This window comes from Cotesia typhae, unplaced genomic scaffold, assembly GCF_013202065.1.
Source record: "Cotesia typhae breed Kobodo isofemale line unplaced genomic scaffold, CoteBio_Ctyphae contig_27, whole genome shotgun sequence".
In the NCBI taxonomy this organism is placed as follows: domain Eukaryota; kingdom Metazoa; phylum Arthropoda; class Insecta; order Hymenoptera; family Braconidae; genus Cotesia; species Cotesia typhae.
The window spans coordinates 2493357-2513089 of record NW_027423733.1 but is presented as its reverse complement, the minus strand read 5'-3'; the positions used below and the strand labels follow the sequence as shown (position 1 = coordinate 2513089).

Below are 19733 nucleotides of genomic sequence, written 5' to 3'. Positions count from 1 at the left end.
TCTTGGATCCGTTGAAATCGAGATAGTCTAGACTCGTTCACGGAAGTTAGAGATGGTTCAGGTATGAAGTTGAGCGCAGCTCCTCGAATGAAATGGCCTGGATTTAGGGCTGAGAGGTCCTCTGGATCATCTGATAGAGCACTGAGAGGTCTTGAGTTGAGTACTGCTTCAACTTGTGCTACGAGAGTAGAAAAATCTTCAAATGTGAAGCTGGTTTCCGATATTGACGATTGGAGATGACGTTTGACAGATTTCACTGCAGCTTCCCATTTTCCTCCCATGTGCGGTGCTCCTGGGGGATTAAATTTCCAATTGGTACCATCATTGGTGAGTAGGCGTTGAAGCTCTTTTGATTCCGATGTAGCCTGGGAGAAGAGACGTTTCAATTAATTGTCAGCTCCTTTGAAATTAGTTCCACAATCGCTATGTAATGTTTTGCAGATTCCTCGTCGACTAGAAAATCTTCAAAATGCCTTCAAGAAACCTTCGGTTGAGTAATCTGAGACTGCTTCAAGATGAATTGCTGACGTTGAGAAACAGACGAAGACAGCTATCCACCCTTTAAATTTTCTTGCACCTCTTCCTTGGAACGTTTTACGAGTTATGGGTCCAGCGTAGTCCACACCAGTGGTTTCAAAGACTGGTGATGGCGTAACTCGAGATGCTGGAAGAGGGGCCTTAAGTTGTTGAGTTTTAACTGCTCGAATTCGAGCGCATGTTAAGCAATGATGGATGTAAGATTTAATAGGAGCTCTGCCACCCAGAATCCAACATTGACGTCGTAGATATGCCAAAGTAAGTTGTGTCCCGCCATGAAGGGTTCGAGTATGAGCGTCAGCGATAAGAAGTTCGGAGAGTTTGCATTTACTCGGGAGTATTGGTGGATGTTTGCTCTCTGGATCAAGTTGAGAATTCTGAAGACGTCCTCCTACTCGAAGTATGCTTTAATAATCTAATCTTGCAGTTAGTCTAGAGAGGGCATGAGACTTCGCCAGTGGTTTCCCTGACATGATGGTGCTGATCTCAGATGAAAAGTATGCTTGCTGCGTTGCTTTTATCCAGAAGAGTTTTGCTTTTTCTAAGTCTGCAGGTCCAATTGGAGATGTTGATACGTTTGAATGGGAATCCGTTTGAAACATGAGATGGCTCTTTGACAAAGTGCTGTTATTCGTAGTAACTTGTTAAGATCCTTGTGGAATGTTTTTACACATGGAAGATCGATCAAGTCCCAAATTGTTGGCTGTATAACTGCTGTTAACGAGATGCCAGGTCGTTCCTCGAGATCTTCTGTTGGAGATGGAGCTACGGAGATTGGCCAATATTCAGGAGATTGAGCTAACCATGGTGGGCCTGTCCACCAGAGATGATGCTGAATTAGAGAAGCGTTTAGACCTCTTGAAGCACAATCTGCTGGATTGAGCTTTCCTGATGTGTATCTCCAACTTGCATTTGGAAGTGTCTGATGAATAGTTGAAACTCTGTTTCCAACGTATTCTTTCCATTTCATGGGGTTATTTTTAATACATGCAAGTGTTATTGAAGAGTCGGTCCATAGAAATACTGGGACATCTTGGAGTTCCAATGTAGATTGCGTATGTCTTATAAGTTGTAGCATTATAAGAAGTATAGCAGCTGAAAGCTCTAATCGTGGAATGGTTAGCCGCTTGATCGGAGCGACTCTAGTTTTTGAGCAGACTAGAGTAACTTTCGAATTTCCTGTATGATCAGTGACTCTGAGATAAACAACGGCTGCCATTGCTAGCTGAGATGCATCGGAGAATCCATGTAGTTGGATAGAGTACGAATTAGATTGCAGATTAATCCATCTGGGTATTTGAAGTTCAGTTAGTTTCGAGATGTCTTGTCGGAACTTGGTCCATTGATGAATTGTATCAGGGCAGAGTTGCTCATCCCAGTCTAGCTTCTCAAGCCAGAGCTGCTGGACTATAATCTTTGCTCGAATTACTACTGGTGAGATGAGTCCTAATGGATCAAAGAGCTGAGCTACTTCAGAGAGAATCGACCTTTTAGTTATTAAGTCCTCTTCTGAGATGGTACCTTGGAACGTAAACTGATCTTGAGAGGACGACCACGAGATGCCCAGTACTTTTGATGACGAATCATCAAAGATATGAACTGTTGACTCATTTTTTGATTGAGATGCTGATGGTATGATGAAGTCCTGATTGTTGCTTTTCCACTTATCTAATGGTAGGCATGCTGAAGCGCACATATGGTTGAGCTGCTGAGCGATTTCATTAAGAAGTTCAATCGTGTCAGCTCCACCGGAGATGTCATCTACGTAACTTTCTTTCAGGATTGCATCTACTGCAAGTGGATAATTCTCTCGTTCGTCTTCCACTAGTCGCTTGAGGGTCCTGCAGGCAAGATACGGCGCTGATCGAGTCCCATACGTAACAGTTGTCAATTGATATGCTTGTACGTTACGCTGCTTGTTGATCCAAAGAATTCGTTGCAAGTCCCAATCTTTCTGATGGACTTGAATTTGCCTAAACATCTTTACAATGTCTATCATAAAGATGTATTTATAGCGTCTGATTTATAACAATACATCAATGATGTCTCGTTGAGTTTTTGGGCCTGTGTGTTGAATGTCATTGAGAGAGACTTGAGAAGTGGTCTTGCACGACCCGTTAAACACGACTCTGAGCTTTGTTGAGGTGCTCTGTTCTCTGAGAACTCCATGATGACGTAGATAATAAGGATATTGAGGTTCAAGGGCATCCTTAGGAACCGCTACCATGTGGCCTAATGTTTCATACTCTTGCATGAAGTCCATATACCGCTGTTTGAGAAGTTCGTCGGAATCCAGACGCTTGAGAAGTCGTTTAAGACACCGGTAAGCGATAGCTCTGGAATCTCCCAATTGCGAGATTTCAGCTGATAGTGGTATTCGCACCACGTAGCGACCTTCTTGGTTTCGTGAGAGTGTGCTAGTGTAATAGTCTTCACATTGAGCCTCTGCTAAACTGAGAGATGGCTTTGTTTGATCTGGTACTTTTTCCTGAACCCAGAACTTTGTGAGCGAGTCTTGAAGCTCATCGTTTGTCACAGTATGAAGCGACCTGAGGGGGTGATTTCGTGCTTGAGATGATGCTGGTCCAAGAAAGGCCCATCCAAAGATTGTGTGAATAGCTAATGGCTCATCTGATTGCCCTTTAATTATTGGAGATGGTTCTAGTATTTGATTAAGCGTATCTGCCCCTATGAGGATTTCAACGTGTCCAGGCTTCAGGAAGTCTGGATCTGCTCGTTCTAGCTTGCTCAGATAAGACCAATGCTGGTCTGTGATGGAGACTGATGGAATCTTAGTAGTGATTTGAGGCAGGATGTATGCTCTTAGATGGACTTGCTTATGTGAGATGCAAGATTCAATAGTTAAGTTCGTTTGACCAAGGGTTTTACTTGGAGACTGATTACCCACGCCTAATATTGGTATCACAGCTGCTAGATGGTTGAGTTTTGCATCTTTAACTAGCTTGGCTGAGACTAATGTCAATTCTGATCCTGGATCGATGAGAAGACGAGTTGTATATGTTTTCATGTTAGGAGACACTACAAGTGCTTTGCAAGTAGCCAGGATTACTGCGGTTCTTGTGTTAAATGCTGATAAAGCTGTCGCCTTTGCCTGAGCAGGGAATTGCTCTGGCTGAGATGACTTGGAGATGTCAATGGTCTGAGAGGACTGGCTGTATTTCGTGATATTGGCATCAGTTTTAGATGCTCTTGATCTGAGATGACTTCCTGGCTTGAGATGACTGCGTGGGATTCGAGAAGACGGCTGCCACCGTCATTGTGGAGTTGATTTGTCTTCTGTCTGTGAATGTTGAGACAGCGGTGTTAACTTTTCAGAAAAGGCTGCAAGAGGTGCTGGCTTTTCCTTGGGTTTTGTAAACAGGCCGTGCAACAATGTATGATGGCGCTCTTTACACAGCTTACAAGTTTGAGTGTTACTGCACTTGTACAAGTTGTGCCTACCTAAGCAGTTGTAACATAACCGCTCGGTCTTGACTAACTGAAGTTTTTCAGCATCGGGCTTCGCTGAGAAGTCTGGACAGAAGGCAAGGTAATGATTCTTGCCACAGTACTTGCAAGTGTTGTTCAAATCCTTCATCCATGGCTTTGCCTCAGTTTGAGATAACGTTCCAGGTTGATCTGAGATGAAGTGATGAACCTTTGCTGGTTGAGATGGCTTAGTATCTGGTTTTGTCTTTCTTAAAGCGGTCTTGGACTGTTCTTCGATGCTTTCCAGAGCTCTAGCAGCACCAGTAAGAAAACCAGTTAACTCATCTAAAGATGGGTACTCCGTTGCTGACCCAAGGTGCATCTCCCAATCTTCACGAGTCTTGGGATCCAGATGATGTGTCATGAGGTGGACTATGAGTGAATCCCATTGGTCAACTGGAAGTCCAAGGGCTTTTAGTGAGTTAGTCGACTCAGAAACAACATTGAGAAGTGCATTGAGAGAAGCTGATGACCGAACTCCTGGCGTCTTCAAGCGTAGAAGCTTATTCAGTTGAGCTGCTATGAGAAGTCTTTTGTTCTCATACCTCTTGACTAGCATGTCCCAGGCTACTTGGAAAGAGTCAGCTGAGATTTTGATGTTGGAGATGAGACTAGCAGCATTTCCACTGAGACTATTGGAGAGATGGACGAACTATTCTGCGTTTGAGATGGCTGTGTTTTCACCAATTAGTGAGACGAACAAATCTGAGAAGGCTCTCCAATCTCCGAAATTACCAGAAAATGGTGGAATCGGAATCTTGGGCAATGATGATGGTCTGACTGTTGTACCTCCGGTTAAACTTACGTTGGCAAGGCTAGATCCACTAGGAGGGTTAGCTGCTTCTAGCTCTGAGATTTTTTCTTCCAGGGCAGCTTGGATATTCACAACGCACTGTATAGCCATTTCGTAAGCGTTGTTTTTGATGTACGGATCGTCTGGTGGGATCTCGACCTTGGATAGGATGATTTTTTCGTGCTCGGCTTCAAACTTCTCCCAGTTTGTCTTGAGCATTAGCAACTTTGCCTTGGCCACGTGAATATTGAAGTTGTGGTGCGCTTCTGCCTGGACTTCCTTCTGAAGGGACATGATGAAGGCGTATTTGGACTGCTGCAGTGACAGTCTTGCCTGAAGTGCCGACATTCCTGAGGATTTGAATAACAAAACTTCCCGCAGCACTTAGTGCTCCGCAATGCGCAAAGTTGTGAAATCCAATCTCAAGAAACGTCACGCACGCCCAGAGATATGTCTTGAGATGTCGCTGATAACTACCCAAGCTGAAGGAAGATCCAGCTCGAGGGACCATAAAATGTTCAGTTTTAATACCGGTACCTTCCCTCAAACTTGGGTAGGTTTTCTTACAAGTGAACTTATTTAGTGGCCTTGAAAAAGACCGTTGTGATCAAGACTGCGTAGTAGTCTTGAGATGACTTGTTAGTCACACGCTCTTGAAGAAGAGCTTTGAATAGTGAGCTCTGAGAAGAACTGTTTAGATTTTAGCCCTTAAAAGAGCTGTTAGGATAGTACTCGAACGTAGCTGCCGTTGAAACTGACAGTTTATCTAATATGATTCGAGTTGGCCGAATAAAGACCTTGAGTTGAGGATAGACAAGCTTTGCACACTTGCTATCCGAAACACTGCACTGTAGATGGTAAGCCTTGCTCGCTTACTGTAGATCTTTGAGTTATTTCTTCTTCTTCTTCTTCCTCGCTCGATGGTTTGAAGTGGACTGTGGTGCAGTTCTCCTCGCTGCCTCTTTTAAACTGTCTGGTGAGTTGAGAGGTGATTGAATTTTATAAGTACATTGACCCGCTAGCTCCGATGGACTGAGTGGGGGTATCGAAGGTAGCGGCTCAATTACAACTTAGAATACTTTCCCACTATGACTGACTCTCTCGTCATGGTCCGTGCATTTGTTTGTACCTGATGATGACTTTGAAGGTTTTTTCAACAAATCGAGTTTATTTTTTTTTTCTAGAAGCTTATTGGCAGTTACAATTAAAAGTCAATAAGCTTCCAAAACAAAGATACTAATGTTCGTTGAAAATTTAATAACAGATAGACAACTAATTGTAGTTTTTAACATATGAAAAATTTCAGAAGTGACCTATAAAGTCAACCGTATTGAAGCTAGTACAATAAATATTTTACAGCTAACTGAATAAATAAATGGAAATAAAGTCCATATATAAGATAATTTAAATTAAGTTTACTCTGCAGTATATAAGGGTTATGCACTATGAGTTTTATTATAGACAATAAATTTTTTAGTTTTACGATTTGGTATAAAATGTCCAGTATATATTTGTGTTGTTAATTTAATCGCACATACACTGTATTTTTTGTTAATTTTGATTCATGGGTATGATTAAATTTGCAATGATTCGTTAATTGTTTCATCCAATAAATATCATTTATATTTTCACCAAGTACATACTTTTGCTGTTACGTTGTATTCAAATTTAAATCTTTGCTTAAAAAAAAAAATATTTTGACTTCATGTTTGCTCAGGTAAATATTTGTGATAATGTGATTAAAAAATAGATTTTGATAGCTTTTTATTGAAATTGCAGGTTTCGAGATACAAGTTCGTCAGCTGATGCATCGTCAAAGCGTTACGTTATTACTAATCCACCCGATGATTTCACATTACTACCGACTGATCAGGTAAGGTTATTTAGTGATTTCCGAGTTCCTTCATTGATATTAAAGAACTACTTGATTTGAGAAAATTTATGTCCACCGGATTCTCCTGTTATTTTACCTAATTTACGCTATTCACCGGACCCTCACGTTGCTCCATCAAAGAACTATTTCCGACGATACTCCCTTAATGGATGTTTATACTGCGGTTTCTAACTTTTTTAAATAACTGTCTAGGAAGCATAGAAAGATACCATGAATCTCTAGGCAGCACTATCATAGACAGCACCCAAACTATTTTATAAAACCGAATTCTTATTACTAATTGTCCAATTTATAACCTAATCTAAAATTCACGGGATTACGATCTGTACCGGAGTCTCTTAAATGCTAATTTACCGTCGCGGTCTTAATCCTACCACAAGTAAATAGGGTAGAAGTACCGTTTGTGGCCACTGTACCGTTTATGGCCATTTATTGTCCAAATAAACGATAGAAATGAATTTATATTAATAAACCATTACAAACTCAATTTGTTTTAATATAAATTTTTTAAAACTCAACAAAAACACGGTTATTATATTACAATTTATTATAAATTAATTCAAATGCTAACTGAACAAAAACGGTGCTAAGATGGCCCAAAACGGAACTTCTACCCTATTTAATCCAAGGAGGTCTTCATGTCCTTAAACTAATCTATTAAAGTATGACAGAGGTATTAATAATCTGCCTACATAATGCTAATTTTATTCAATTTGTTTCGACTAGTAACTAAACTATTACTTGGATCTATTCATTTCAATTCTTAAAACTGAGTTGGTTCATCTTATTCGTATTTATTATTTAGTCATAAATTGAGACTTCAAGTCTGCCTTGAAATTATTTTCTCTAAGTTTTGAATTGAATTTCTCTGGCTTAAGTCAACTTAATAAATTATTTGATGATCAGCATACAAAATTACACAAGGTCTTCAAACTTTTATCAATTAAACTAGCTGTTATCCACCCGCTCTACAAGACGTTTCATAGAATTGCATTCTTAGATTGAAATTGCATTCTTAATTTGATTATTTTTCTGACTTGGACCTATTCTAAATTCCATCAAATTGGCATTTACCTTTTATCCATGTGATTTTTATAGCTAATATTCATTGTAACTCTCAATGAGCAAATACTACAACATTCCTGTGAATTTCTTACAAAACAAATAATAATTGACGCAAAGAAAAAAAATTACGACAATGGTTGACCCTAAAGGCCATCCCTGCAACTTTCCGCTAATTCCATCGTGCTCAAAAATATAATGTTCGTGTAATTTTGAGCTCTCCGAGCTCAAAGAGATAGCTGTTCTATGCCTTGAGCAATTCGAGCTCAGAAGTCTGATAATAGTTCAATAAAACACTATTCTTGAAATTTTCAAACTGCATTTACTTTCGGATGAATAAACTGATTTTCATGCGGTTGATAGTATTCGACATCGTTTTTTGAATCCTATGATTTACTTTTAAACACAATTCGATGAGACTGAAAGTTTTGGATAAATTTAAAAAATTCACTATTTTCTCATTTTTTCGGCAACAATAACTCATGAACCAATCAACCGATTTTGACATTATCAGAAATGATCGACGTGATTTTTTGAAAAATACTTTTTTTGACATTGATTAGGACCGACTTGGTAGCGATCGACGTGGCTTTTGGAGGTTAAGAGTTGATCATTTTTTGGGTTTGATCGATAAAGCCATTTGAAAGTTGTTCCAAAAAAAAAAACGATTTTTCGAAAATTTTGTTATTGAGATTGTTCAAAATCTAGCAAACCAAATTGATTTGAATTTTTAGAAAATTTAATGGCAATAGAACTCTTTGGAACGCCGCTTATTTCGATTGAATCACATAAGCCGTTCAAAAGTTATGAGAGGTTTACATGTCCTCGCCGAGATCCACACACACACACACACACACACACACACACACACACACACACACACACACACACACACACACACACACACACACACACACACACACACACACACACACATACACATTTTACCCTTAAATGCTTCAGTGAGGTTTTCGAGGGTCAGTTTAAAATTTGAAGATTTAACGCAAAAAGCAGTCTTAATTCGAACCTTAAAAAGTGAAACTTCTTTAGCGACTAGGAGGTACCCGGGTAAAAAAGATTGTAAATAATTACTAGGGCCAGGGACTTCGTAGGGAAGGGGAAATACTAATACATGTAAAAAAAAAAAAAGAGCAATACGTGTTCGCGACAATATTAGGTAAATGCCAAAGTTCAGACTTATCAACGACAAAATTCAGATGTCATCGAGAACTGTCAAAATTAAATGTGAAATATCTAACCTTGTTACACAATGAATATAGGTGACATTCAGGGATTAAAAAAAATTTTTTTTTAAATGATTTTATGAAATCGAATTATTCTCAGACTTTCAAGTAATTACATTTTTAACTCGCCAACATAAATTTTAATATGACAAAATATGACCTGCATCGATGTATATATATATAAAAAAATTTTGCATTGGATTAATTCTTTTATATTCTTTTCTTACAAAAAAAAAACAAATTCGCTCGTGATCTCGCTCATCATCTCGCTCGTGATTTCCTCGTGATCTCGCTCATGATCTCGCTCGTAATCTCGCTCATGATCATGCTCGTGATCTCGCTCGTAATCTCGTTCGTGATCTCGCTCGCGATCTTGCTGGCAGTCATGCTCGGGATCTTGAAGGCGATTTCCCTGTCAGTGATGATTGAGTCGTTTGTGAGTTACAAATTTTTAAACATTCAACATTTTTTTTTTTTTATTAAACGGGAAATAGAAATCTCCCATGAGTTGTCTCTCAAGATCAATATCAAGTTATTTACCTTTAACAAGCGTTTGAACTCCACCACCTGCAAGTATTTCCTAAAGAGTTTAAAAAAAAATCGATTCTTTTGAACCAATCTAATTTGATCACCTTTTTTCCATTTTTTAAAATTATTATGATACATTAAGTGTAATTATTATAATAATAGATAATTGAAAGTTAAAAAATTCTACTCGCAATTGTGTATACATCAACATCAAGTTTTTCATTAGTCTTGAATATTTTAAATTTTGACTTATTTACTTACATGTTTTTTCACTTGTTTTTTAAGTTGTATTTTTATTGACATAAATTTTATATTTACACCTAAAATTTATTAATCAGTTCGTACAAAACTTTGTATATTATTCAATATTCTTTACTTTTTATTGACTTTGTTCGGTTCTCTCTTATTTGTTGAATTTTTTTCATCTAATTCAACTAAAATGAATGATCCGCATTAAGCTGAAATTTTAGAAAGATGGGTACGAACTTGTGACAGGCTTAATATTGAACCTGAAATATTTCAGGTAAGGCTTTAATATTTATACTTAACAGTTCTAAGAAAATTCTCAATGCTATTCTATGGAATTTTTCTTTTTTAGTTGAATTCATTTCTTTGTCTGATTAATTTAAATATTGTTTAGATTTGCTACCTTCATGTTCGGTGTTTATTATGCTGTTCCATTCTCCGCACAGTTACTATAGACAGTGTACAACGTCACTTTGATACGTTGAAACATTCAAAAGCACTGGATCTTCGTAATAATCCAGAAGGCCCATCAGAAGAGTCGTGGCAATCCTGTACAGATCGGGAAAATCCATTTTTCCAAGAACTTACTGAGTTCTTCATGGCCAGCGATATACCAATTGACAAACTGAATAATCCAGTTTTTGTTCAGTTTATGGAACGTTGTGTTCGTCGCCCTCTACCGGATGCTCGTACACTACGAGAAACATATGTTCCCAAAATACATCAGAAGAATGTCACGCAAATGCAGCAAGAAGTCGACGATAATCCCATTTATATATCCATCAATGAAACGGTTGATGCAGAGCGTCGCTGTGTTTTTCATGCGATTGTTTCTCCACTATACTTGGATGAACCAGGAATACCAAGGCTCTTGAATGAAGATTTCTACGATGTTGGAAATGGAGAGAATGTCATCGAATTTTTCAATAACAGCTTGCAGATTTTGTGGCCACGTGGCATTCAGTACAATAAGGTACTTCTTTTTGTTACTGACGCAGCACCTTACATGGTCCGAGCAGCAAACATGTTGACAGCGACTTATCCGAAGCTGAAACATGTCACATGCCTTGCTCATGGACTGCATCGAATCGCAGAAACCGTAAGGGAATGTTTTCCTGATGTAAACGGAATCATTGCTAATACCAAAAGTGTTTTTAGTAAGGCCCCATTAAGAGTTCGGCTCTTTCAGCAAATGTGTCCAAACGTGATGTTACCGCCAGCTCCAATTATCACTCGTTGGGGTACATGGTTGAGGACGGCTTCTTATTACAATGACCATTACAATGAAGTCAAAGCTGTTATTGACGCCCACCAACCAGATTCGGAAAATGTACGAAATGTACAAAGATATTTTCAAAGGCTTGGAAATCGTCAAGACTTCATAACGATTCATAATAATTATTCTATTCTTGCGGATTCTATTGTAAAACTGGAAGCACAGGGCCTGGATTTACATGCATCATGTGAAATTGTCCACGTAGTGAGTAACAGGTTGTTACAAAGTCCAGCAGTCAATGATCGTGTAAAATTAAAATTAATTCAGGTGTTAACAGCTAATAGTAACTTTTACGATGTTTTGGCTTTGGCTGAGAGATGCTTGGTTACCAACAATTTTGAAATTGTTCCGTACAATTGGAATGTCAACGACGTCAGGCACATAGCATTCGCACCAATTACATCTTCTGACGTAGAACGATCTTTTAATCATTACAAGAATATTTTACGACCGAATCGGAGAAGTTTTACCCAGGAAAATTTAAAAAAATTTGTTTACGTTCATTTTAATAAAGCCTAAGCTAATGATTTCGATTACCAACCTGGGGACCTCACCACTCAAGTCACAGAAGCGACCCAAACACTCCCTCGACCGGCTACTGGAATCTCTGCCACACCGAATCTAGTTTCTGTCTTTTCTGCCACACTATAAGCGACAAATGTACATGGCATACATTGTCTATTGCGCCTATTTAAAAACTTGACATCAATTTTTGTAAATCTAAAGTCAATTATTGTACATTTACAGTTAAGATTATACATTTATCTATAATTTCTTAAGCTAATGTTATTGTAGAGTCTTACTTGGCTATATTATTGATATATAGACAAAATTTGAAGTGAATTCTTACATGATGAGGTTAAATCCAATAGAGATCCTTTCTTAATCTACCTTAAAAAAAAACTTATAGATTTGTTCACCAGCATTCGAAAATCAATTACTGTTGAAAAAAGCCAAAATCATCAATTGACATCAAAAATCGCACGGACCATGACTAGAGAACTAGTCATGGTACTAACAAAAGCACGGACCTTAACGAGAGAGCTAGTGGAAAATTACTCTAATATAGTGGGAAATTATTCAAAATTGTTATTGGGCCGCTACCTTCAAAACCCCCACTCAGTCCATCGGAGCTGCCGGGCCAGTGAATTGACCGACTCCAATCCCCTCTGAAATCAACAGACTGTTTAAAAAGAGGAGCGAGGAGAGCTACCACACAGTCCACTTCTAACTACTGAGCGAAGCAGAAGAAGAAGAAGAAGAAGAAGAAGAAAGAAGCCAAACGTCTACTGTAAGCGAGCAAGGCTTACTATACAGTGCAGTATTTTTGGATACCAAGCGAGCAAGGCTTGTATATCCACGACTCAACAATCGGACAAACTCGGATCATCTCGGCTACACCAAACGCTGACTAGCATCGTTAAATCAGTTCTTTTGAGAACTAAACTTTAAACAGTTCTTTTCAGAACTAATCAATTCTCACTCCCATTTTGAGAGTGAGAATAAGTCTTCTCAAGACTACTAAAGGCTCTTATTTAAGAGCGTGTGACTAACAAGTCATCTCAGGACTACTACGTAGTCCAAAACAATCGGTCTTTTTCAAGGCCAAAAAATTATTATATTTGTAAGAAAACCTACCCAAGTTTGAGAGAAGGTGCCGGTATTATAACCGAACAATTACGGTTAGTCGTAATAATGACAACGTTCAGTTAACTGCAAGAATTATTAATAGTGTCAATAGTTCATCTTTTGTTTTGACGTTTCTATTTTCTTATGTTATTTTAATCGCCTTTATCGTCTGATATTTGTGAAAAGTTCACTTTATATAAACCTCATAATTACATTTATTGAAAATGTATGCCCTTATTTTCTGGCCTAAAGAAAAAAGAACAAGTGTCATTGAGTCAAAATTAATTAATAAGCGATACGAACTCAATCGTGTGACTGTTCGATGGTGGAGAAAATTCATATCAGCTATGATCATCGCTGAGAGCGGTAAATTTTGGACTATTGTATTTGTTAAATATTGATTTATTTCTTTGACTAATTCTTGTTCAATCATTTGCAGAAGATATTGATTGGCTAGAAAGTTTTATAGTTAATACTTCGGGAACTATCACGGGCCGTGTTAAGAACAGTTTAACTATGGATGCCTGCATCCAAGCTTCACCAGATTCTAGCTGTGTGACTGTCGGTATTCTTGGCGGCAATGTTTCTGGTGGTTCACATTGTGGTTCCGGCTCAACGATTTCAAACACTGACTCCGAAACTTCTCTTGATCATCCTGATACAATTAATTATTCAATTTTTCGGTTCTGACGACTCATTAAATGTTCATAATTCAGCTGAAAATCTTCTAAATGCTACTGCTACAACTTCTAAAATTTATTTGAACTCAACAAGTAATGTTCCGACTGTTACAACTGCTCTGACTGCTATTACGTCTACTACTACTGGTACTACTACTACTACTACTACTAGTATGACAACTAAAAATATAACTAGGGTTACTGCTGTTGCTGAAAATAGGACTACAACTTCTAGGATTAATTATAATGTTGTTGATGATAGTCCTATTACTGGCACTACTACGACTAAACGTTTAATGTCTTTTGGAATGACTTTTAAAGTAATTTACAACTCAATTTGGAATTATATTTCATTCTATTTTATACGTACGACTACTATGCCTACGACGACTCTAAATTATGATAAAGTCGAATTAATTAAAAAAAGTGGTGTATTCTTGGAATACATTGAATTGAAAGACATTCTGCGTTTTAAGATTTAATAGCAAAAAAAAAATGACTGAAAATTCTCATTTTTTCGAGTCTCTGACGACCCCTAACCCCTTAACAATAACAATAACTCCCCAAGATCATATAGGAAACTCAAAAGACATAACTCTAACAATATGACTAAAGGCGGCGTCACGTGCCGACAACCAGCAGTAGCGTCGAATCTCAAACCTAACTCTAAAAAAGTGTGAAATGTTAGCAATGACAAGCATTACTGCCATTTATAATCTTCGAACGAGACGTTTTGTGTAATTATGATCGAATTTCGTTCGCCTTCGGCGGGCTCGTTTGATCTTATAATTATACTACACGTCTCGTTCTCGATGATAAATTGTAAACTTTTAGAGCGTAAATTAGAAACTCAAATGTTTTTTCCAGTAATTTTATTTTATTGAAATACCGTTCAAATGGTGATTTATAGTTTCTGTACGAAGAAGGGAGTGTTAATTTTATTAACTATTTTGATGAGATTGTCTTAGTAAAGGTGACGTTGTCCTGTATTGGTCGATTCCAAAAGTTTGCAAAGGTTTTGGAGTCTTTTGACCAGCCGGCCGTTCGCCTGATTGTGTCGACGTCGACTCCCTCGGAAATGCTGTGGATACAACTGCATGTTTCGTATTGTATGCCGTAAATTGAGTTGTATCAATCCCTGCTCTTGATAGTAGAGATTTTATCCAGTGGCTTATTGTTTGAGTTGACACGTTCTTGAATGGTTGTTTAGTTGATATGAATAGACGATCGTTTTCCTTGGTTTTGAGCTTTTCAGTTTTTTAGAGGTAGCTTATCACTGTCGAGGTTACACAGATTTTAAGTTTTTAAGTTTCCCTGGTCCCTCGACTTTAAGGCTGGCGTTTTAGGCACAGTTTTTATGTTAGCGCATGCTTTTTTATCATCTTTTGCTTCTTTGACTGCTTCTGCGAATTTTTTCCCGTATAACCACTCATTGGCTTTAGTAGCGTCAACGGTTGGCTTGAATGATTTATTCCTCAGTGGAGTTATGTAAGATCTTCTGACTAGAGAGAGTTGATAGAAGACATCCGTCAGTAGCTTTCCCGAATCACAGAGGTACTTTACTAGGACTTGATCTATTGCATCTTCTGGTTTATTCATTCAAAAGTTATTGCGGTTTGAAAATTCAAAAAGTAATGTTCTGTAAAACTTCTATTAGATTTTTGAGCTCGAAGAGCTTAAAAGCATTAAAAAGCTATCTCTCTGAGCTAGCAGAGCTCTAAAATATCATTAGTGAAGTTTTAAGCGCTTAGGTATGGAATTAGCGGGAATTTACAGGGATAGCCTTCAGGGTCAACCGTTTTCCTAATTTCTTTTGGAATAACTTTATGACGACTTTACCGATCGATTTCAAAAACTAATCAGCTTTTAACGTTGAAAAACCATGTCAATTGCTATCAATTCGGTCCTAATCGGTTAATTCGTTTGTGAATTATTGAAAACAAAAAAGTCAAAAAAAGGATTTTTTTTACATAAGTTCAACATTTCTTTTCTGATCGTTTTTGATGAAATGAAATAATTATCAGAGTCCAAAAAACTTCTTCGATCGCTGCCAAGAACGTGAAAATCGGGTGATTGGATCGTGAGTTATCGTTGTCGAAAAAATTCGGAAACACGGGCTCTTATAGCGGACAAACTTTTTTCGAGACTTTAATTATTTTTTTCAATATTAATCTTCTAACTTTAATGGATAAAAAACTATGCACTTGGATTATTGCAAAATACAAAAACAATTCAGTAATCATATATTACCGACATAATTTTTGAAATACTTAAAGTTAAATTTTATGTTTGTAACTCGTTTATCGTCAGCTATTTATTCGAATAAAGATTAGACAACATCGCGTCAATAGCTAAGAAAAGGATAGAAATATAGTTACAGAGAGAGTATTTAACTCACACACTCATCTACGTCTCTGTAATGGGTATAAACAAAAGGGATATTGCCAAATTTGTTTATTTATTCCAGCAAGTAATAAATACGAAAGTTATTTTATTACTTTACTTTATTAAGTAAATAAAAAATTATCAATTATTAAATTGTTTAAATTATTTTAAATTAAAATGAAGAATTTCAATGAGTATTAGGAAGAGTAAAATTGAGAAAAAAATTTAACATTCGAAGAGTTTAAAAACGTAATAAGTGCAATTTCAAGCGCTTAAATATGGAATTAACGGAAAGTTGAAGGGATGGCCTTTAGGGTCAACCGTTTTTCAAATTTTTTTGTTTACGAAATCTACTTCCATTCCGGTTGCTGAATGGTCTTTTATTTAGTCTAACGCATAGCTAATTAATTATTAGTTAAGATAACGTCCTTCGATGCGTTAGACAGAGAGAGCACTAGTGTCCAGTAAAGTGTGTTCCAAACGAAGACGCTTGAACGTGTGAATGTGTAAGTAAATGTGTGTGACTACGTTAGCTACAGTAGCTAGTTAGTCTTACAGTTTATTATGCCTTTGTTTGAATTTAACAACATGAATTTAATGTGACGGTAAAAGCTCTCATACTGCCAGTCTAATTACTTCAATTCCTCACAATTTCTTTCGCAATTATTGTCTTTAGTTATTACCATTGTCCTTAAGGTTGCCTCGTAATTGTAGTTGATAAATAGAATGATGATATTAATAAAACTTGAATTTATTTGAAATCATTGGGTCACCTTTTACAATGTTAATGGAACATTCAATAATAAACAACTTCTATAAGATTTCGAAGGCAATCGAACACTTTTATAATTATAATTGATTTTTAGTAATTATATTTTATAAATAGTTTAATACAAAATTAATAAGAAATTTTAGCAAGTAATGACCTAATATTATTTAATATAAGTTATTGGCAAAAAGTCACCTGATAGTAGTTAATTTATGAAAATTTTTGAAATATTTCTTTTCTAAAAAGTTGATTGCGGATGTATAGTCACTTTTCGTCACTTCTGTGTCTTTTTTATTTGGTTGTTGGTTACTCGCCTGAACAATGGAGAGATTTTTGAATAAATGAGGGTGAGCGTAGCAAGCATGATCTGTCTAGTATGAATAAAATTAATACATGACAACTCGTGTTAAGTGTAAGATCGAAATCCCTGATCAATGCTCCAGTTTGTTAAGTCTTCAATTATTCGTCCTCCCTTCTACCACTTGTGACGTCACGAAACTCATTTTTTAATTAACCAGTAATGGTACAATTTGTCTTGTCGTAATGAACATGAAGAGATCGAAATTGTTATGCAAGTCTATAGTGGAATCTCCTGATACTTAACCTCTGCATACTTGCATGTTTTCTATACTTGGTAGAATAATTTTTGTACTCTTTATAACCCTGTCTTTCGACACGAATCCTATACCCAATGATGAAATTAAGATGAAAAATATGTGTTGCAAACTATTTGTAACGTTATTAGTCACATATGTCACAAGCATGAAAATATATGCCAACTCTATATTTAGGCGTACGTGCAAATTAAAGTCTAGTGAATAATAAAAATTCTACGTATTGGCAAATATCTTAAGGCTTTGTAAAGCCTCTACCCAGCGCGCATTTGAGTTTGCATAGAGGAATATGATCTTGAAATAGTAAGGTCTCAGAAAGATGTAAACTATAGGGAATGGCTCTTGTCCAAAGTGTCAAGTTCGAGAAGATTCCACTGTATTTACTAAGGTACTTACATGTAAGATATGACGGAGTAAGTCGAGCAATTGAATTTTGTCAAAACCTAAGTAACAAATTGTAGATATTACGTTAACAGAACAAGTTGTATTAAATAAAATTAGGAAAACCGTTAATCCTGAAGGCCATCCCTGCAACTTCCCGCTAAATCCATACCCAGGTGCTTAAAATTACACTGGTGATGTTTTTGAGCTCTTTAAGCTCACAGAAATAGCTTTTCTATTCTTTTGAGCTATTCGAGCTCAAAAGTTTGATAGAAGTTTCATAGAACACTATGTTTTGAATGTTCAAACCGCAATAATTTTTGAATGAATTAACCGATTTTAAAGCGGTTAGCAGCATTCAAAGTAGTTTTTTCAGTCTCATAACAAATCTTTAAGTTTAAATTGATCAAACCAGGAATTTCAGAGTAACTCCAAAAAAAACAATTTTTTCGGTTTTCTTTTGTTCACAATATCTCTCGTATGAATCGACTGATTTTGACCGGCTTGGCGATGATTCACGTGGTTTTTTCATGTTAAAAGCTGATTACTTTTTAAAATCGATCGGTATGCCGTTTGAAAGTTTATTTATTTATTTAAACGCTCTTCGGTAATTGTACATGTATAATATGTGTTGTAAAAAGTGACTGATTTAAATATACATCATTATTAATCAATATAGCTACTCCTATCAATATTTTAACAAAACAAAAACAAAATACTATTACTATTAGTAACAAAAAATAAAAAGATAATACAATATCAAGAATAACAATTTCCTCCTCAAAACAGTCAGTTTTCTAGCTTCTTTTTTGCACTTATCAGTAGTTGCACCTAATAATGTCATTCCCATTGCTCTTTCATTTAAAAGCCTAGATATTCTGTACATGGGTGATCGCGTAAGAAAGTGTGATTTCACCAATGGAGTATCAACAATTCTATTCGTCCTGAGGTTGACTTTAGGCACCACGAGACTCAATCCATTTATTAACTCAGAGACATCAATAAAACCATTTATGATATAGAGCCCACAGCATAGAGTAAAGTATCTCCTCCTATCAGTCAAGGTGGACAGTCCACAATATTCATAGGCTTGATTTCTATCCTGTTGAATTCCTTTCTTACTGCAGCGATATCGAATATGATTTATAAATCTTCTTTGCACTGATTCCAGTTTATCTATCTGATAGTTGAAGATGGGATCCCACACTATGCAACCATACTGGTCTAACTAGACTATAATATAGCTTAATCAATGTATTGTCAAACCTAAAGTCATTACTTGACCTCATCAAACCACCCAGGACTTTGTTGACCTTTGCAATTATATTGTTCAAGTGCCCATTAAATGTTAACTTGCTATCAAGATAAATCCCCAAATCTCTAATTTCATCTACCTGAGGCACCACATCATTTTTAATATAATAATGGTGTAGATTATAATGAACACCCGTGTATCGGCCAAACTTGATTATAGCACACTTTTTGACATTTAACTTGAGTTTATTATTATCACACCAACTCGTTAACTTGTTAATGTCATCCTGTAATACATAGAGATCATTCACATCTTTTATACATCTGAATATCTTAGAATCATCCGCAAATAACGAAAATTCAGATACCAGCTTTTTACCAATGTCATTCACAAATATACAGAACAATAGTGGCCCAAGAAGAGAACCCTGTGGAACGCCAGAAGTAACCTCAAATTTCCTTGATGAAAAATCCTTTACTTTCACACTCAACTTCCTTCCGACCAGATAAGACTGAAACCAGCAATGTAGATTACCCGACATACCATAGTCTTTTAGTTTAATCAATAGTACCTCATGGTTTACCATGTCAAAAACCTTGCTAAAATCCGTATATAGAGCATGAATGTCACCTTTCTCTGACAGGCCTTTCATGATATGCTCTATGTAGACCATAAGGTTGGTAGTCGTGGACCTCCCTCTAACAAAGCCATGCTGTTGATCAATCAAGTTGCTCTTAAACCAAGATTCCACGTACCTATAGATTAATTTCTCAAACAGCTTAGGCAATGTTGATTGAATACAGACTTGTCTATAATTACTCATATCACTCTTATTACCTGACTTATATATTGGAACCACATACGCCTCCTTCCAGCTGCTAGGAAAAGCTCACTGCTTGAGTGATTTGTCTAGGATGAACCACAGTGGTTCGCAAAGTCCAACCGCGCATT

The 19733-nt window shown here is 36.8% G+C and overlaps 1 protein-coding gene across 13 annotated transcripts in view; it reads left to right on the top strand.

The window, feature by feature from the left end:
- Positions 1-19733, top strand: part of Slo (calcium-activated potassium channel slo) — a 213314-nt gene that overhangs the window by 190182 nt on the left and 3399 nt on the right. For all 13 annotated transcript variants that reach the window (XM_074240314.1, XM_074240313.1, XM_074240312.1 and 10 more), the window contains one exon: positions 6599-6692. In XM_074240314.1, the coding sequence (XP_074096415.1) occupies positions 6599-6692 (94 nt within the window). The remainder of the gene's footprint in view (positions 1-6598; positions 6693-19733) is intronic.